Source organism: Phascolarctos cinereus, unplaced genomic scaffold (assembly GCF_003287225.1).
Source record: "Phascolarctos cinereus isolate Bilbo 61053 unplaced genomic scaffold, phaCin_HiC Scaffold_3;HRSCAF=262, whole genome shotgun sequence".
Classification (NCBI taxonomy): Eukaryota; Metazoa; Chordata; class Mammalia; order Diprotodontia; family Phascolarctidae; genus Phascolarctos; species Phascolarctos cinereus.
The window spans coordinates 184,732,793-184,753,445 of NW_027555736.1; the positions used below are offsets into that span (position 1 = coordinate 184,732,793).

Sequence of the window (20,653 nt, forward strand, 5' to 3'; positions counted from 1 at the left end):
GGATGTCCTCCTTGGGGCACACAGAGGAAGGATTGGTGTCACACACAGGCACAGCGAGTGACTACCCACAACACCATCATGGTATGATTTGGGGGATGGAAAAAGCTGAGATTCTCACCATTAACATCACCCCTTTATTGGCTGGATAAGGCATTGACAGGGATTCCTTCCTATTGTATTATTTGTGACAACCATTTGCAGAAGGGAAAGGAAATTTGCTTCCCAACCCAGAGAAAGGACACTCTGCCTAGAGGGTAATTAGCAGTACTGGCCCCAGGGAAAAAAACCTCTGGGATAGTAGCAAGAAGCCTTCTCTTCCCCCCAGGAAGGGACTCACAGGGGTAGCCATGGTTTTCAGAGCTGTAGGCATAACTTGAGTTTTAGGGTAGAGGGAGGTGGTGTCAAGAATTTATCTTCTGACCAGGAACATTCCAGCCCCTTGATCTAGAACAGAACCTCAGGTTTCAGTAGGTAACAGCAGTCTTTAATGAAGTCAAAAAGAAAACAAATAATAAATAACCTGAAATGATACTGGACTGAGAGCAACCTTCTCTCTTCCTCCCCATTCCCCTCCACCAACAAATGATTTTGCCTAGGCAGCCCGTCCCTCAGAAGTCGTTTCCACTGATGCAGACTGTGGGGGTAAGGAGGGAGGAATATTAATCTAGGGGCTTGGAGGCCTGAGTTCTCTCTCAGTTTCTTGAGGTCCATAGGCAAGAAGAAAGGGTGGAAAGGGGTCGAGGAGGGGTGCGGAATGAATGAGATAATTCAAGGGAAAAGATGGAACAATCCTAAGAGTTTATAGTTAATTAACCCCAGGACAAGGGAGAGTGGGGAGGGAAGGATAGTTTAAGTACTGTATGAGCTCTAGACATTGCACTCACTGCCACCCCTTGAACTGTTTGCTGAAGCCTAAGACACAAAGGTGCCAGGGAAAAGCAGGGTACTCCTCCTAAGTCATCCTCTCTTCAGTAGGTGGTAAAGAGGGAAGGGTACCTGATCCTTCTATCCCAGGAAGAACCCTTAGTCTGAAACAGCTCCAGGCCAGGAAAAATTCAGGACAATGTAAGGGTGTGGATTCTGGGTTCACCTAGCACGGAAGATCTATCCAGAGCCCAGAGTGACCCTGGAATTACCGGTTCAGTCCTCATATTGATAGAGTTGGAAGGAGTAACCCTGGATTTTCCTTGAGAATTGACAATAGAGGTGAACTAATTTGGATAAGGGACAAGGACAAAAAGAGCACTTGGATTAACACCAGTACGATTAACAAACCATCACACAGGCCGGCTCTTCTGAGAGGTCCCCAGATCTGACCAGGTCAGAAATGTTCCTTTTCCCAGTCCTGACCAGTGCTGACTCCTAAGGGACTGTCCTAAAACAGAACCCCATCCTCCTGCCTCCTGACCTTTGTCTGGGACAGTTGGATGTCAAAAACTGTAGATGGGGCTAAAGAACAGGAGTCAAAGTATCACAGCCAGGCCCCACTTCCCTCTAGCTAGTATGTACTCTGGACTCCCTTTATGTTAAGGGAACATGGGCAGGTGTCTTGGTGAGACAACAGGGCTTGAGGCATATTCCCTAGCTGGAGCCCTGCCCTCATCCCAGAATGGGAGGAGAGATCTTTAGATTTTAGAGATGGCTATCCTGCTGGGAAGAAGCCTCAGTTGGCCGAGATGCCTCCTCTGAAGGTTCCTCCACAGCACTGGGAGTCTCCAGTTTCTTGTCATGGGAGTCTTGGGGGAAACTGAGGCATCTCACCGCCTCCTTCACCTTGGCCTCCAGGCTCCTCATCCGTTCCTCATATTCAGACAATGCCTCTTGCTGGAACTGTTGGGATGACATAGAGCAGAGACCAGATCAGAAAGAGGGAGGGGTCAGCTGCTCCTACTTTACACCTGCCTGGCTTTCCACCTCCCTACCTCCTTGAGCTCTAACAATGGAAAAAGACAAGTCTCAGCCTGTTATGGCCTCCCACAGGAGGAAAGGATGCTATGCCAACTAGCATGGCCTTTGGGAAGGCCTATGGGAAGAGGGGAATTGAGTCATCTTCCTATTGGCCCCTGGATCTAGAACAGAATCAGTAGATAATAGATATCTTGAATGGAATCAAAAAGAAGACATAATAGAGAAGATTTCAGGGATGCGGAGGAAAGAAAGGAGAAGCAAGAGAACAGTATACACAATGACCAAAATGGTATCAGGAAAACCTCGTGGAAGGAATTATTAGTATAATGACCAGTCTTGACCTCTGAGGACTAATGATACAGGTGCGGAATGGGGCATATTCTCTCAGATAAGAGCACTGTGTTGATTTGGTTTCCTTAACCATACTCCCTTGTTCTAAGAGAGGGTTCTACTGAGGGACAGTGGGCATGGAAAGATTACCCCAATGTAAAAAAATGTTTTAAAGTTTACTAGTGGCTATAATCTAGCTGATGTGAAACTGTGAAGCTACCCCACTATCTCCTGCCTGATCAGACCCCCAAAGCCCAGGGCCCCATTCACTTGTCCCTGGGTGCCCTGAGACAAGGCTCTCCCAGGACATCTGAGTTAGGCCTTCCATAGTTAAAGCCTTCAGGGAAAGGGGAGGAGTGGAGCAAAGGGTAGAGCCTTCACCTTCTTCTCTTTCTCCCGGATCTGCTCCAGGCAGGCTGCCTGCTTTTCTTCCAGCCTCTCCTGGTGTCTCTCCAGGGTCTCTGTCATCTAGGCAAAAAGAGAGGCCCCCAAGAGGAGACCAAAGGAAGTCTCAACAGATCCACTTGGGTCTCTTTCTCCTCCTATCTCCATCCTCCTAATTCCCTGGTCTCAGAGAGGCTTCTACTTTCCAACCTGCTATGTACGCCATTCCTCACCCACCCAAGAGAGCTGTCCAGAAAACAGATTGGTTGCCACAACCTCTTTGACCCAAGTGGATAGAATAACCAGACCCAGAATAAGGGCAAATTCTGAGTATATCTCCCCTACAGATGTCAAAGGCACCTAGAGAAGGGAGAAGTGAGGAGCAGTTCTAACCTGATGTCTAAATGACTCCTAGACATAATCCCTCTCTCCATCCTTCCAACTAGGAGAGGGGAGAAGCTTGTGCCTACCTGGGGCCAAGGGGGGAAGGGTTTTACAGGAGACTACTTACCTGTTTGATGATGTGAACCACTTCCTGTATATGTGAGTTGTTAATCTCTCTCTTCAGTCTAGGAAAAGTGAACAGAAAGTCCCCATGGGGGAAGGAAGTCCTGCTCAGGTAAGTCTGAGCTTGCTTGGGGAAGGGAAACACCCACAGGACCAACAGGATGGGCAGAAATCAGACCAAGGGTCTGTTGTCAGGGCCAGAGGAGGGAACACCTGTGTATGGGGGCTAGGAACCCTGGTTCCTCCCCCCTCACCTCTCTTGGGCCATCTTGTCACTGGTGATCTTGCTCATGGCCTGAATCCGTTCTACCCTTTTGGCTTCAAGCTTCTTCTTTATCTCTTTGGTGTTGCTGCCAGAAAAGAGAAGTTGTGGGTGGTAGAGTTAAGATGAGGCCTTAGGAGAAAGGCAACATGGCATAGCCATGTTGGACTTGGAGTCAGGACAACCTGGATTCCAACCCAGGTCGTCCTGACTCCAAGTCCTGCTTCAGACACTTACTACCTATATGACCCTGGACAAGTCACATAACCACTCTGTGCCTCAGTTTCCTCATCTGTAAAATGAGGGAATTGGATTTGATCTCTAAGGGTCCTTAAATCTATAAGCCAAATGAATCTATTTGGCTGCCTAGAAAGGGGAAAGGTACTAGCCCATAGTGTCTCCACCTTATGCTACCCTCCATACCTTTCTGCAGATTCCTTGAGAGCCTTTAGCTCAGCTGCTTGTCTCTCCTGGGCCAGCTCCATCACCTTGGCGATTTGCTAGTGTTGGGGAGAAGGGGGAGAGGGAAGAGCTTAGAGGACAGACATTTTTGCTGACCCTCGCTGTCCTTAACTACCTACTGGGGGTGGGATGGAAAGGGAAATGACAGAGTATCATCTCAGACAAGGGATTTAGCAGAGACTCTCTTATGCCATGGAAAGAGCACTGGATTTGGAGGCAGAGGGCAGGGGTCCAAATCTCCACTATCTGTGTGGCCGTGGTCAAGTTCACTTCATTTCTGTAGGCCTCAGTTTCCTCATCTGTAAAATGAGGGTTTGAGTTAGAGCAGGGATTCTTAATCTTCTCTGTATCATGGAATTCTTTGGCAGTCTAGAGAAAACTATAAACCCCTTCTTAGAATAAGATTTTTAAATGTATAAAACAAAATACATAGGATTACAAAGGAAGTCAATTATATTGAAATACAGCAGTCAAAATATTGAAAAAAAGATTTAAAGTCCAGTTTAAGAACTCTAGACCAGCTAACCTCTGAGATGGAAGACATCTTCAAGTCTATGCTCTCATGCTGGGAGTTGACATCTGGACATTACTCCCACCTCTGGACTACAATATTCTCCCTGACTTGGGGGAGGAGGGATGGACATAGACCGTCTATTCCCTAGCACATTGGCCCGGTGGGTGCCACACCATCAAGTGGCCTTCAACAAGAGGACCTCCAATGCCAGGCTTTGGTTTCCCAGGATTCCTGGTACACGTACCTCCATGCCATGCTGTTCCTTGCGTTTCATGATACTTTCATAATGCTCCTCCCCTTGCTGGTACAGTTCTGTCTCCAGCTTTTCCTTCAGCTCTTGAACATGCCCATCTGTGCTTTCTGGCCCCTCGACTGGCCCCGGCCCAGCCCCGCTGGTCTCCTCCCAAGGGACGTTTCTACAATGTCCAAAGGGATGCACTGAGGACCCCAGTTCCAAGCCCCCCCTCAGTGCCCTGAGGCCCAAAGGAAGTGCTGCCTACAGCAAGGAGCATAGAGATGAGTACCACTGAATTCCTCCATCACTCTTTCTTCTTCCAGTCCCTGGGTAGAAATGCTCAATATCCCCAAGCCAGATGATGGCCACCTCTGTGCTTTTGTCCCTTCTGGGTCATGGGGATGATGACACTGCAGCCCAGGGGTCCAAGGCAGAGGGAATCATCAGCCTCCTCTACTTGGATACAGGGGTGTAAGAAGTGGGGGCCAGGGAACCAGGGAGCAGGGACAAGGTCCACCCTAACCATTACCTCTTTTTCCGGGATCCCTTTGTGACAGACAACTTCCTGCATCCAGTGTGGGGGGTCAATTCAGCCTGTAGGCTGGCATACTTTTGCAGGAGTTCCTCCCAGCGCCGGGCTCCCCGCCTCTCCAGTTCCCGAAGTTCCTTTTCCTGTCTCTTCTGAAGCTTCAGGAACCCTTTCAACTGCTGCAGGTCCTCCAGGCTGGCTGTCTGAGGTTCTGTGGAACCCAGATGGGACGGGTGGGAGGTATGGGAGAGGACATAAGGGAATAGAGGGGTCTTTTTGCTCCTCAGTGGGAATCCCTTCTGCTTAGCATTTTAAGAAGGAAGGAAGGGAAGAAGGAAGGAAGGAAGGAAGGAAGGAAGGAAGGAAGGAAGGAAGGAAGGAAGGAAGGAAGGAAGGAAGGAAGGAAGGAAGGGAGGGAGGGAGTTAAGAAATAAGCTCTGATTAAGCACCTACTGTGTGCCAGGTACTAAGTGCCAACAAGATGAGGCAGTTTACAATTAACTTATTTTGTCCTCACAACAACCACGGGAGGAGGGTGTTATTATTATCCTCATTTTACAGTTAAGGAAACTGAGGCAAACAAAAATTAAGTCACTTGCCTAGGGTCACACAGCTACTGATATCTGAGACCAGATTTTAACTCTGGTCTTCTTGACTCCAGGCCCAGTTCTCCATTCACTGCACCACCCAGCTGCCCCAGAGACTTCAATGAGGGCAGAGATGGCATGATTAACAAATATGCAAATGATACAAAGCTGAGAGGGATAGCTAACATACTGGATGACAGCATCAGGATTCAAGTGATCTGGACAGACTAGAACCTTGAGCTGAAGATGAAATTCAATAGGGGTAAATGTAAAGTCTGACACTTTGGATTTGAAATATCAGTCTCATAAGTACAAGATGAAAGGAAAAATAAATAGGAAGCAATTTGTTTGAAAAAGATCTGGGAGTTTTAGGAGGCTGCAAGTTCAACATGTCAACAAGAAAGTCCTATTCTCTTAGGCTGTGGTGAGAGGCAAAGATCCAAGAATAAGGAGGTGATGGTTCCACTGTCCTCAGCCCCCGTTAGGCCAGAAATACAGAAATAGGGTTCACTTCTTAATGTCGCCTTTCAGGTAGGATCTTGATGGGCTTAAGAGCCTGGGAAGGCAACCGTGATGGGAAAAGGCCTCAAGATTATATTATTTAAGGATCAGTTGAAGGAACTGGGGATGTTCATCTGAAGAAAGAAGGACTTGAGAAGGAGAGGAGAGGAAGGGAGGGAGTAGAGAAGGCAGAGACTTTCACATATCTAAGGGATGCCACATGGAAGAGAGATTCACTTCAATCTTCCTGGCCCCAGAGAGCTGAACTAGGGGCAATGGGTGGGGGTTATAGAGAGACAGATAGAGGGATGACATAAGCTTAAAACTTCCTAACAAGTAGAGCAGCCCTAAAGTAGAATGAGCTGCCTAGGACAGGAGTACTCCACCCAGAGGTGTGCTGGAGCCAACTTGAACTGGCCCTGGTGAGCCAATTGTTACATTTTCAGTGCAAACATTTATATCTTAGAAATTGCTAAATGCGGCAGTGGATAGAGCACTGGCCCTGAAGTCAGGAGGACCTGAGTTCAAATCTGACCTCAGACCAACCACTTGACACTTACTAGCTGTGTGACCCTGGGCAAGTCACTTAACCCCAATTGCCTAAAAAAAATTGCTAAATGATACAAATGAGGACTTGGTCTGTTTTGTTGATTGTGCAGACTAAAGAAAGTGATAAAAAAAATAATGAAGATGTAACTCAAAAGTGCCATATATATTTTGTTTTTTTGGAGAACAATTAATCATTTAAACCATTAAACATTCACCACCTCACCACTGATTCTACACACACACACACACACACACATACACACTCACACAAACACACACATGTCTTCTGGATGACTATGTGTCAGGAACACTGTAGGGGTAATTCAGGTATGGGTTGGACTAGGTGGCTATTGAGACCCATTCATACTGGGAGTTTGTTTCTATGTGTCTTTGGTATTTTACAGCCTTTTTTTTTTCTTGTAAAATTGTGTCCTGGATTGTGTGATTCCCTCCCCTAAGGAACAGAAGAGGCTATGAGTGAGTGAATATGAAGCAGAACTGTGGATTCATTCTAGGGAGTCAAGGTTGCTTCGCAGAAATCCTTTGAAACCAAGCATCCCCAGTGGAATCAATCATATTGACTTACTATAAGCTGAGTAAGATAGGAATGAGGCAGAAAGAGGAGTTATATTTTCACTGGGAGAGGAAGAGAAGGGAAATCTGTATATCTGGTAAGTTAAAAACAAACACACCCATGCAGGAAGAGGCAGACGGCCAAGCTTAGCAAGGTGTCTATTTCAGAGGCAAGGTGGTACCCTGGACATGTTTTCAGATGACCTGAGCCTTGCCTCGGACACTTACCAGACACCAGACCTCTCTGGGACTCAGTTTTCTAATCCATGAAATGCTTCGTCTGAACTAAGTGATCTCTAAGGTTCCTTACAGCTTTATCATTCTATGGATTGGACCACTTAAGAGTTGCTGCGGATTCAGCTTGGGAACTAGGTAACCGGATTCCAGAATTTCAGAGTTGGTTGGGACCTCAGTGCCATTAGGCCATTCCATTCCTGAAAGGAATTTCCCCACCACCTTCCAACTATAACATACCTGATAAGTGGTCAGGATAGATTAATGGAAGGAGGGAGTTGCTCTCTACCCCCCACCCTGTCCCACCCCAGCCCTCATCATAAGTGATGTAGTCACAGAAAGCAAAGAGCAGATAACAGAGGTAATGGTGTGTTAATGTGTAAACAATAGAGCCTTCTGGTCTCCATTGAATAGATTTCTTCTGTTCGTGGACTTGAAATCATATGGATTCCTTCCAAAATGATATCTCTCCCCTTGTAAATAAAAATCCTTGTCTAAATTCTGTATGGCTTGCATGTAGCGAGGGAAAGATATGATGATGGAAGCCATGGCTATCTCCCATTGGTAGTGTTTAGTATAGGCATCCTTAGACCTCTAACAAGTGGGATTTGGAACTTCACGTAGTGGGGATGACCCCTCAAAGGGGGGGAAGGCTGGGGAACTTAGGAGTAAATTGATAATATGATGTCAAACTTAAAGTGGTATATAAATCTCAATTATTACTATTACTAGTATTCTTTCAGATTCTTCACAAAGCCCTAGCCTGAACCCACCCTTTCCTTGCTAGGGCTATCTCATTCCCCTCATCCAAGGACATTAACTTCCCTCTTTGGGAAGAACTAGAATCACTAGGAAGAAAGGGAAGGAGGAAAGCAGTCTTTAGAATGTCTCCTAAATCTCAGGTTTGACCCAGAGAGATTTATTAATTATATATTTAGAGTTAGGAGATACCTTAAAGGCCATCTAATCCAAACCCCCCCCTCCCATTTTACATGTGAAGAAACCAAGGCCCACTGAGGTTAATGAATTTCCCAGGGTCACATCAGAGGTGTGATTTGAATCAGGCCCTTTGACTCCAGAGAGAATGCTCTTTCCTCCAGGGGTAGGTTACTTGCTGCCTCGAGGCCACATGTGGCCCTCTAGGTCCTCAAGTGTGGCCCTTTGGCGGAGTCCAAGTTTTACAGAACAAATCTTTTATTAAGGAGATTTGTTCTGTGAAGTTTGGATTCAGTCCAAGGGCCACACTTGAGGACCTAGAGGGGATTTGTTCTGTGAAGTTTGGATTCAGTCCAAGGGCCACACTTGAGGACCTAGAGGGGATTTGTTCTGTGAAGTCTGGATTCAGTCAAAGGGACACACTTAAGGACCTAGAGGGCCAGATGTGGCCTTGAAGCTGAAGATTGCCCACCCTGGCAAGTTGCCCCTTGACCCAGAGATCCAGCCTCCAATCCCTCTCTGCATGCAGAAGGCCTGGCTTACCTGCCACCTCTTTCATTGCTTCTTCCTTGAACCAGGTCACAGCTGCTGTAAAAAACAAAGGAAACTGATTTCGGAAATTCTCCTGGCTCCCCTTTTTGGGAGAAGACTTGGGGGCTTCCTTGGGGCTGTGCATCTGACCTGACACTTTACCAGGACTGGCAAGCCAGATCCCTGAGGTTCCTCTCAGCAGCACTGAGGAGACAAATGTTGCAGACCCTCTCAAGTCACCTAAATTCCCATGGCTGAGCACACTGACCCCGTAGGTTCCCACTTATATGTGTAGGGGACTGGGACAAGTTTTTTTGTTTATTTTTCCCCCTCAGAGACCCTCTTACCAGGCAGGAGGGTATCTGGAGGGATAGTCACTGAATAAGCATTTAGTAAATATCGAATTCAGGAAATCTTAATCTTTTTTACGTCATGGACCTTTTGGGCAGTCTAGTGGAGCCTATGGGCCTTTCAGAATAATGTTTTCAAATGCATAAGATAAAATAGGATTACAAAAAATTATGTTGAAATATAGTTATTAAAATATTTTTTTTAAAGTCAAGTTCACACACCTTAAGTTAAGAATCCTTGGTCTAATGTGTGCACTGTATTGGGCACTCAGGAAGATACAGAATTTAGATAAGACATGGCCCCTGCCTGAACAGGGCTAACAGTTTAATAGGGGAATAAGGAACAAACATAAGTAACTATACTACATGGTATTGCATTCTGCATTGTAGAAATGCAGAAAAAAATTGCTACACAGTGTCTAAGTGGAAAAGGAGTTATAGGCCCCTGGGAATAAGGGAAGGCTTCATGAAAGAGATAGCATTTGAATTGGGCTTCAAAGGATGGGTAGGAATTCAGCAGGCCAGAGAGGGCAAAGGTCAAGGAAGGGCATTCTAGGCATGGGAAATCGTGTGAGCCAAGTCATGGAGGTGGGAAGGCACAGCATTGGGGGATAAGTGAGTAGTCCAATTCGGCTGAAGGATGTGGCATTCAGGATGAAGTAATATGAGACAAGGGAGACAGCAAAGCATCCCCAGACTGAAATCTGACTCAAATCCTGCCCACCTGGCCCTTAGTACCTGCAGGACCATTGGGTGATGGGGCCACAGAGGAGCCTGCAGAGGTGAGGGCCCCATTGGCCTGGCCCAGAGCCGAGTTCCTTTGTGGCAAAGGCCTCTGTTACAGAGAGAGGAGAGATCAGGATGATTAGCAGGGTCATAGGCACACTGATGCTCCCTTTTCTCAGAAGCATGGTGCTGCTGTCCTTAGGACTTCTCTACTATTGGGAGGGAGATAAAGGGAAGGCTTTCACCAAGGAACCTCTCCCCATCTCCCAAGCCCCCGTCAACTGCCCCACAATGCAAGAGAACTTCTCTAGGGACTGACCACATCCCCAGCTAAATTGTCCTTCCTCTCCCCAACTCCAGGACAGCCAACGCCCTTCTGCTTCCTCCTACTCAATACCAAAGAGAACTCACCTCAGGTGGGTCATTTCCTGTGTCCTTCAGCTTTACTGACTTCTTGTCTTGTGCATTAAAGAATTTGATGGGGTTGGTAAGAGCCACAGTCAGATCTATGGGCAGAGGGAAAGAGTATGGGTCTACTGCAAGGACCAGCTTGTGACCATGCCCTCCCATCTCTACTCTCCCTCACTCATTAGGGCTACCTCCCTCTGCTGCCCCGAGAGGACCAGGAGTTATCATCAATCCCTTCCCTGGTTGGAGGGAGCTGGGACATAGAACATGATGGAGAGGTGGGGAGAGGGGGTGCTCTCTCCCTGCAGGGAGGCAGCCAACCTCCTACCCTGCTTTCATTCCTACAGTCCCCCATCTCTCCCCACCCATCGAGGTCCTGGGGCCCCAGGGCTCCTACCTGCCCAGGTGTCAGGCACATAATCTTTCATCTCCAGGAAAACAAAGAGAGCAGGCATGGTGAGGGGCATGTTGCTTTCACTCCTGAGGCACAGGTGATGGTATCCTGCCAGGACACATGTGGGACCTTAGCCAAATGGCCTCTCATCCACCCTCTACACCCTGGGTTTGGTGCCCTGGCAGAGGCACAAGGCTCTTGCTTATATCAAGGTAGGCTTAGTACAATGCCTGGCACATCATAGGTGCTTAATGAATGTTTGTTGATTGATTGATTGGCCTGGGCAGCCAGGATAGATTATTTAAGAGAAGCAGCATAGTATTGTGGAAAGAGCCCTACTGCTGGGATCACAGGACCTGGATTCAAATCTTGCCTAATATCCTGGATTCAGTCAAAGGGCCATACTTGAGCACCTAGGGGGCCACATGTGGCCTTGAGGCAGCAGGTTGCCCATCCCGGAGTCTAGACCAAGCTGCTCCTGACCCAGAGTTCCAGCCTCAGTGTGCCTCAATTTCCTTGTCTGTAAAATACCCCTTTTAACCATGATTCTTGGCCATTAAGACGTTCAGAGGTCGTGTGAGTTAGATTCTAGAGATCCTAGATCAACATTTTTTTGTGGATCATGGATTTCCCTTTGTTAGTCTGGTGAAGCCTACGGACTCCTCAAAATAATGCTTTTAAATAATTGAAGTAAATGTTAAAATTCAGTTAGAGATTGTTGGAAATAGAGATGTATTTTTTTCTCATCCAAAATAATGAATCCCCTGAAATCTTCCATGTCTGTAGACTTTGGGTAGAATCCATGAACTAGTGGAAAGAGTAATTGATTCACACGAAAAGAGCTGGGTTCAAGCCCCAGACCGATCTACTGGATACACCAGTCCAGGCAAGTCATTTAGCTTCATTCTTCTCATCTGCTAAAGCGTACCTCCACCACCTGCTTCCCACAGTTGTTGTAAGGGGCTTTGTAAGCTTTAAAAAAGTGAGATAAATGTGAAACATTATTCACTACCGTTACTAAAAACCAGCATGGCGTAGTGGATAAAGGGCCAGTCTCGGAGCCAGCCTGGCTCCAAGCCCTGTCTCTGCTATATTGTCTGAATGACCTTGGCCACATCTTCTCCGGGGCCGAGGCAACAGTGTAATGCTCTAAGCTGCAGAAAAGGTGCCAGTTGGCATTGATAGAGGGGGGTCTTCCTCATCTGAGAGTTCCCTACACCAATCAAATCTCACATGAAGTCCCTATCCTTCTCCTTATTATTGTTACTCTAGATTAGACCAAGACATTATTATTTCTTTCCCTTCTTTTCTAAGTTCTAGAAATGCTGGTTAATCTATAATCAGGCTCCTGGACAAACGCCCACCTGTCTTCTGAGACTGTCCAGCCCTGGCTTCCATTTTCCTAGTCCAGATTCTACTCAAGCTCCCCTTTAGGGAAGTGCTGGCTGGCGGCCCCCTCCCCCCAAACCACAAATACTTACATCTGGGAAGCAGGGGGCACCTGGGCTCAGCCTCCTGGCTTGGTATAGGTGAGAGCTCAGTCTAAGGAACCCCCCTTTCTTCCTCCCACCTGTATCCCACCTGCCCCCGCATCATCAGTTTTCCTGGTCTTTACCTCTTCTCCACGCCCAGGCAAGGGCTCCCTGAGGGCAATGCCCTTACCTGACTGCAGGGCATGGACTGGGATAATCCGGTGCCCAATGAATTTGCCTCCTTCCTCCAGCACTGCCACTCGTAAAGAGGCCAGTTCTGGCATCATGATCTGGGGAGAGGAGAAGCAGTTTTGGTAAGGCAGCTCTAGGAGGCTGAGTTCTCCATCTTCATCATTTCCAAGGTCCTAGAATCCTTGGACTGGGAAGTGAAGAGGGGGGTGGGAGTGGGGAGGAGGCAACAGTGCTTGTCGGGGGGGGGGGTCAGTGCCTGATGCTTGACACCCAGTTCTGTATAACTGGAACATATTACCAGACCTGTCCAAATATATGCTAAAGAAGCTTCTTGATTGGATGCTGGTCCCTAATTCCTTTCAATCCCTGATTATTCAGTCTGGGCTTAACAACACCTCCATACTTCACAGTCCTGCCTGTCTCATAGGGCTGATTTTATGACAGTCTGGAAAAGGCAAGGTGCCATAGGCCCTGGGGAATGCCAGACCTATAACTAGGCTGAGATGACTGGAGCTTTGCCCCAGGACACCAAAATTTAGCAATCTCTTAATAGCATTTTGTCTCCAGCAGAATTGAAACCAACTTATAGCAACAAGTTAGCAAGAATAATTAATTAAAATAAAAAAACACCAGATGGTCTGCCTTCTCCTCCAGTGGTTGTACCCTAGGTGTACTCAGTCTCATGCATCATCATAGAATCCTCAAGTTAAAGTTTCTGCCTACAGAAGACAGGGTCTCTGCCCTCAGCTGCCCTGCTTCTGTCATGGGGAGTACCTTGGGATATCTCTCACCAGACAGAGCCTTATGTCCCAGCTTCTCTCTTTCTATCTCCTTCAGCTGAATTTCTCTTAAAAATTGACTTGATTCATGATGGAAAATGCTATCCACATCCAGAGAAAGAACTATAGAGTCTGAATGCAGATCGAAGCATACTATTTGCCATTTTTTTCTTCTGTTTTGTTTTGTTTCATCTTTCTTGCGGTTCCTCCTATTGGTTCTAATTCTTTCTTACAATACGACTAATGTGAAAATATGTTTAATAGGAAGGGATATATAGAGCCTATATCAGATTGCATGCCGTCTTGGGAAGGGAGGAGGGGAGGGAGGGGAGAAAATTTAGAACTCAAAAGCTTATGGAAGTGAATGTTAAAAACTAAAAATTAATTAATTAATTTTAAAAAAGGAAAAAAATTGACTTCAGGGCAAATTTTTCAAAGCTTGTTCCAGGTACCAAAATTGCTAGTTATGTCTCTAGTTATATCTAATGGCAAAAGGGGCTCTGGTTGGTGTGCCAGGAGGCAGAGAGCCAGGGTGAGACTACCAGTCCCAACTGGGACCTCCCTCAGTGATCACTATGATAATAGCCAAATGTGGGGCCCTAGGTGTCTCCATGTTACCAAAAAGCATTGTATTCCACGCTGGTAGAGAGGCACCCCACCAAACACACACATGTCCACCTACTGGGCTAACTTGGTTTCTCGATGCCATGAAAGAGAAGAAAGGCAGGGAGGGAGGGAGGGAGAAGGCTAGAGAAGGCAGGAAAAGGCACCAGCCCTGTCGGCATCCACTCTTCTCATTAATTTTCTCATCCTTGTGGACAGATTTCTGGGTCCTGTGGAGAGGCTTATGACCCTGACCCCTGAATACTTTCCTGTCCCACGCCCCACCCTGTCCCCCACTCATCCCACCTTCTCAAAGACAAAGGGGTCCTCTTTCCAGACGGGATTTATGGAGTTGGCATTGGGTGTCAGTTTGGTGCGGTAGCGTCTCTTGGGGTCTCCAGGCAAGCCGAACACCTCCACCTCCACGTAAGTTCGGACACTTCGTTCTGACAGAAACTGCCCAGAAATCACCTATTGACCAGGGATAGGGGAGGGTAGAGAAATGTCAGGAGGGCTCCAGCCTCAGTTTCCCCCATCCAGGACCTCTTCGGAGGGGGATTAGTAGTTCTCTACTACTAAGGTTTCATATAAGGAAACTTGTGGGGAGGGTCCCTCCATTGTGTTCTGGCCGTGTCGAAGAAGCAATGTTGTTTAGTGGTTAGGATTAAAATCTGGGACTCTGGGATTCTCAACACTAGAGATGACCTGCCTCAGTTTCCCCCGTGGTCAATGTGGTTGAGCATCTTTAGTAGTACAGGGAACCTGCTGCCCCCACACAGCCCCTACTTATTTCATCCATTCCCCCTTCTCTCCATCCCAGCCTCCAGCCCTCCCCCTCTGTTTCCATGGGGATTAAGAGGCAGCCTCCAGTGCTGAGGAGGAGGCAGTTTCCAAGGTAACCTGCTACTGCAGGAAGCTGCTTGGATTGAAGTTTTCTGGGATCTCAGGAGAGGGGGAGGAGGGGAAGAAGGAGTATTACCTTCCCCCAACTCCCCTAGACTCATCACCCAAGGCATTAGTCCCACCCACTCTCTGGAGCCGCAGCTCCCTTGGGACTACCCACCCCTCCCCCATAGCTTCCCACCCCCATCAGGCCCTGGCTCCTCCCAAGGTACTTGCCGTGATGGAAAGAGTTGTGGCCACCACCACATCGATACGGTCCACAGAGAAGGGGTCGAATTGCTTGTCTGGCCGGCGCATGAACTCATGCTTGAGAAGGTAGCCAGTCTGCCCATTGAACTCAAACAGTGCCATGTTCTGCTGCATGGGCATATCTAAGGGCATGGGAAGACAGATGGCGAAGCACACTGTGACCACCAAGCATGGGCCAGACAGCAAGGGCAGTGACAAGCAGAGTGGGCAAGAAAGATCTTGGGTTTCTAGTTCCACTTCTAAGTTGTTAAGCAAGTCTTTGACCCTGCCTCTCTGAATTCCAGTGGACCTCTGTGCTTCCTTCCTCAAATGGGCGGAAGGAATGAAGGGACAGAGTGACACACATCAGGAGGCTACTCCCCTACTCTGTCTCCTTAAAGGAAGGGCCACACACACAGGACAGTTTTGGGCACAAGATTCAGCCTTTACTAGGGTTGGGGCAGGAAAAGAAGAATAATAAAACAGGTAGAAGAGAAGGAGGCATACCCAGATACTGCCCCACATGTGCGTGCACACACACACACACACACACACACACAAACATGAATTAACATATGTAATTATAGACACATACTCACTCAAGCTTAAATATGCACACACACATACCCCACCCCCAAAAAATACACACATGTAGACAATCACTACAAACAGGATAGGGATGTGGGTATGGGCTAGTGCTGGGGGTAGGGGAAGGAGGAGAAGGTGGATGGTGGTAAGTGCTGGGGAAAGAACTGCCCGTGCCACAAGCATCTAAGATATACACCCACCCATGGTCTGGAAATTGAGGGCAACCATTTGGCAGCCTGCATTCCAGAACATCTGGGGAGAGTAGTTAGATGAGTCCATTCGGGTGCCCTTGGGGTAGATCCGACTCATCTGACGCTTATTGTAGCTGTCCTGTGTATAGGATCCTGGCCGGCAGTCAAAGGGACCCCCAACCAGCACCCTGGCCCTCCTCTCCCGCAAGGACCTTCTCCCACCTGGTCCGATGACACCCTCCCCTGCAAAAAAATCTAGGGGTTCCCCCCCATCTGTAACTTCAAGGATACTCCACGAACTGCACAGGGGACTTGGTGAGTAGGTCATAGGCCTTCAACTCCGTGAAGGAAGAGATGACGTAACTCCGATTCTTCTCTGGGGTGGGAAAGAAATTGATAGCAGGTTCCTTTGGCCCCTGGTCCCCTGCTGAAAGCCTACACCTCAGGGCCCTTTTGGCTGGCATGAGGCTGCCCTGTTCTGTTAGCTGCACCCCTCACCCCCAAGGCCTGGAGGCAGCATGGTAAAGGCTTTGGATTTGGAGTTAGAGAAATGGGCTTGAATTCCAATTCAGACACTTACTAGCTGTATCAAGCCAGACCAATCACTTTGATCTCTCTGGGCCCCATTTCCCCCTCTGTAAAATGAGTGAGTTAGAAGAGCCTCTACGGTCTCCTTCTAGCTATGATCCTATGAAAATGGAAGGAAGTGGCAACATGAGCCAACTATTAAATTGGGAAGGAATAAGAAAAGGGATAAGCATTTATTAATCGCTTACTATGTGCCGAGCACCATGCTAAGTGCTTTACAGGTATTATCACATTTCATCCTCAAATGAGCCTAGAAGGTAGGTACTATTATGAACTCCATTTTGTAGTTGAGGAAACTGAGGCAGACAGAGGTTAAGTGACTTGACCAGGATCACACAGCTAATATGTGTTTCTGAGGCTAGATGAACTCAGGTCTTCTTAATTCCAGTCCTAGTGCTCTAACCATACCAACAACTAACTGCCTCTGTGTGTTAACAAATGGTTTCTTTTAGCTCCCTTCCAGCTGCTAGGCTTCATAGCGGACAGGCTGCCAAACTTGGAGTCAAGATGTCAAGTCAAATCATGTCAACAAGCATTTATTAGGTGCCTAGTATGTGTCAGGCACTGTGCTAAGGGCTGGAAGACTTGCGCTTGAATCCTGCCTCAAACATGTTCTAACTGTGTGATCCTAGGCAAATCACTTAACATCTTTTAGCCTCAGTTTCTTCATCTGTAAAATGGGGGTAACACCAACCTCCCAGGAGTATTGTGAGGATTAAATCAAAAACACTAACATAATACTTTGCAAACCTTTAATATGGTAGTTTTTGTTTTGGTTTTGGGGTTTTTTTGGCTAGGCAATGGGGTTAAGTGACTTGCTCAGGGTCACATAGCTAGTAAGTGTTATGTGTCTGAGGCCAGATTTGAACTCAGGTCCTCCTGCATCCAGGGCAAGTGCTCTATCCACTGTGCCACTTAGCCGCCGCAATATGGTAGTTTTTATTATTGTTGTTATTATTGTCCTATGATCCTATGACCTATGGGAAAGTATATATTTATATCTGTGTAGGTATACACAGGAAGGATGGGGTATGCATGCATGCAGATGTCCCCATGCAGGTTGCCTTGGTTCCCCTCTCCTTTAGGGATCACAGCACCTCAGGAAGTCATCAGAAGACCTGGAGGTTTGGTCTAGCAACTTTCCATCAACCCATCAATCCCTAAAGGAGTTTTGCTATTGTTATAATCTTGCTATGGTCCTATTTCCCCAGCAGATCCTATGGGGCCCCCAGTCAAGGCCTAGAAGTGGGTGATTTTTTTTTTTAATAAGTAGGGGCTATCTTGATGCTGGGAAGCTGTAGAGGCCATCTAGATTAGCACAAGTGGGCTCTGGGTAGGAGAGGCAGAGAGCTCAGAGTTATTGTCACTCAGTTAAGTTTCTTAAAAAAATTCATAGTCTGAGCATTTATGGATAGTACTGGGCATGGCCATTGGGCAAATGAAAAGGAAGGTGGAGGAATGCTCCCAAGCATGATCTCTCCCATCCCTTGATACAGTGCTTCTCCCTGTGGTTTTCTTCCCATCCCAACTACTCCTCTGATCTTCTGTCCCAGGGGTCTCTTTCTTCTCAGCCTCCTTATTGTACACATCTCACCCTCTCAAAGCCCCTCTCCCACTTCCCTAGCCCCATCCCACTATTTCTCACGGGAGGAGAACTCAAAGGAGATGAACTTGGTGGGCTGGATGTAGTTGACCAGACTAGACATCTCTTCATATGCTGTCACTTCCAGGCCAGCTGTGCCCTGGTGAAAAGATAGGGTTTGGAGGAAGATACAGAGAGGGGAGCAGCAAGCTAAGAAGGGGACAGGGAAGGCTCCCAGGAAACAAAGATGCAGGCTTATAGAACTCAGTTGTCCTGAAACCCCTGTCTCACCCCTCCAGACTCTACTGCCTGGGAGATGAAAGCACAGGGATCCTAGGAGTTGGTTCCTATGGAGGAGCCAGAAGAAAAACAAATAGCCTCTGGTTAGATGGGGAGAGGGGGGAGCGCCTTTTTGCTACCTTCTCATTCATACCTCATCCGACTGCATCTTCTTTATTTCCTCTTCATCCAGGTTACCTGATTCTTCCTCTTCTTCCTCTTCCTCCAGCTCAGCCTCTTCTTCACCAACCCACACTGTTATAAGAATATCTTAAATTTACATAGGACTTTAAAGTTTGCAAAGTGCTATACATATATGATCTCATTTGATCCTCACTGACAGCCTGAGAGTGGCTATAATTTGGTCCGTTTTACAGATGAGGAAACTGGAATTCAAGGAGGCTAAATGACTTGCCCAAGGTCACAAAGCTAGCTAGCATGCTCTCAAGTCAAGACTTGTACCAAGATCTTGTACTGAGATCTAGATTCCAAATCTAGTGGTTTCCCAACATAACTGCATCAGTATCTTCTTTGGGTAAACCCACCCCCCACCCTGCCTTGATTAACAGCAATCCCGCTTCATAATACCCCTTGTCCCAGAACAGGCCCCCATTTGCCAAAGCCAGAGACCAGTCCCTCTTGTCTCTGAATCCCCCTCCATCACCCTTTTTGTCTCCACATTCTCCTATCCCAAGTCCAGTGATATAGCCTGCCCCTTTAAGCCTTCTCACCTGTGTCCTCACCCATGGCTGGACTGGGCTGGCTAAAGCCCTCTGTCTCCTCACACAATTCCTTCTTGGGTGGAATGGGAGCTGGGGACTGATTCTTCTTATTTTTGATGAGGATCTTGCCCAGAAGGTCCTGGGGACTGGGCAAGGGAACCCCTGGCTTCACCTGAGGGATATGGACGGGAGAGTGTCAGAGCTAAGTGTCACCTATCTTCCCCTGGTGGCAACTAGGATTGAACACTGGACCTGGAGTTAGGCAGATCTGAGTTCAAATCCAGCCGCAGACATATACTAGCTGTATGACCCTGGGCAAGTCACTTGTCTTCTGACTGCCTCAGTTTCCTCATCTGTAGAATGGGGATAATAATAGCACCTACTTCTCAGGGCTGTTATAAGGATAAAATGAGATAATATTTGCAAAGCGCTTTGCAAACCTTAAAGCAACATAAATGCTATACAACCTAAGCTAGCTGATCTCCTCTGAGACATATAGAACAGGATCCAAGCCCCAGATTCTCCTATAGAGCTTGGGCATCTTGTGGTCAACCATGATCTGGTCTCCCAGTTGCTCTCTTGCCCTGCAATAATCAATTGATCAACAAGCATTCATGGAGTGCCTGCTATGTACCAGGTACCTTTATATATGCTGTTGATACAAATACAAAGAATGAAGCAATCTCTGTTCTCAAGGACTGCGTGCTACTTACAGGGAACCTGTCCAGGGGCTCAGTGAGGAGCGTGTCCCCAAATATGGTTCGGCAGTATTCTGCCATCTTGGCCTGTTGTCGGGGCCTGCAAGGAATAGGTGGTAAGAAAAGAGTGAAAGGAACAGAGCGCCCAACAATCGGGCAACAGCACAACAAATTATGGCATAGGAATATATTAGAATACTATTACGCTGCAAGAAATGATGAAAGGGATGGCTTCTGAAAAATCTGGGAAGACTTATATGAACTGACTCAGCATGAAGTGAGCAAAACCAGAACGATTTAGACAATAACATTTTAAAGACAAACAATTGCAAAGAGTTTAAGAATTTTAATCAATGCAGTGACCAACCCTTTGTCCAAAAGTTGAAGCATGCTGCCCACCTCCTGACAAAGTTTTGCCATCCACCATGAAAGGTGATGGACTCAAGGTGAAGAATGAGGTGTACATTTTTAGACATGGCCAATGTGAGAAACTGTTTTGCTCGACTCTGCGTATTTGTTCCACGGACTTTTTTTTTCTTTTTTTTTTCCCCGAGGAAGGTGGGAGGGAGAGAAATAAATGCTTTTTAATTGAAATTTTTTTTTAATTTAAGAGTTAAAAAATCAAGCAAAAAGAGTGAGGGGAACAGTAAGTGGCCTGTGGACCTCAGAGAGAGGCTTTATCCCATCTCCCACCTGATCTAATGGAGAAGATGTTCTCCCAAGCTATTTTGCCCTTTCCATTAAAAGTGATCAGCAGGGTAGGTTGGTCCAAAACTTCAGGGAGGTCTGAATGACAGGGACTAGGGACTTATGGGAGTTATGGGGTCTTGAAAAAACTGAAGAGAGCTCCAAGGAAGCTGGAAATAGAAGTGGGAGATCAGAGATGGAGGTGAGAGGCTGGGGATACA

The 20,653-nt window shown here is 47.1% G+C and overlaps 1 protein-coding gene across 7 annotated transcripts in view; it reads right to left on the minus strand.

The window, feature by feature from the left end:
- Positions 1–462: 462 nt before the first annotated feature.
- Positions 463–20,653, minus strand: part of PLCB2 (phospholipase C beta 2) — a 37,479-nt gene continuing 17,288 nt past the window's right edge. For 2 of the 7 annotated variants that reach the window (XM_021009319.2, XM_021009321.2), the window contains exons 13-32: positions 19,761–19,845; positions 19,057–19,219; positions 18,480–18,580; positions 18,110–18,206; positions 16,168–16,252; positions 15,886–16,010; positions 15,086–15,240; positions 14,273–14,437; positions 12,583–12,682; positions 10,924–11,028; positions 10,530–10,624; positions 10,131–10,227; positions 9,055–9,099; positions 5,132–5,342; positions 4,612–4,783; positions 3,815–3,891; positions 3,384–3,479; positions 3,134–3,191; positions 2,620–2,706; positions 463–1,830 (exon numbers count right to left, since the gene is read on the minus strand). In XM_021009319.2, the coding sequence (XP_020864978.1) occupies positions 1,633–1,830; positions 2,620–2,706; positions 3,134–3,191; positions 3,384–3,479; positions 3,815–3,891; positions 4,612–4,783; positions 5,132–5,342; positions 9,055–9,099; positions 10,131–10,227; positions 10,530–10,624; positions 10,924–11,028; positions 12,583–12,682; positions 14,273–14,437; positions 15,086–15,240; positions 15,886–16,010; positions 16,168–16,252; positions 18,110–18,206; positions 18,480–18,580; positions 19,057–19,219; positions 19,761–19,845 (2,317 nt within the window). In that variant the 3' untranslated portion in view covers positions 463–1,632. Of the gene's footprint in view, positions 1,831–2,619; positions 2,707–3,133; positions 3,192–3,383; positions 3,480–3,814; positions 4,153–4,611; positions 4,784–5,131; positions 5,343–9,054; positions 9,100–10,116; positions 10,228–10,529; positions 10,625–10,923; positions 11,029–12,582; positions 12,683–14,272; positions 14,438–15,085; positions 15,241–15,885; positions 16,030–16,167; positions 16,253–18,109; positions 18,207–18,479; positions 18,581–19,056; positions 19,220–19,760; positions 19,846–20,653 lie in introns of those variants that run through there. The other 5 variants (XM_021009320.2, XM_078151345.1, XM_021009322.2 and 2 more) reach the window with 5 other exon arrangements.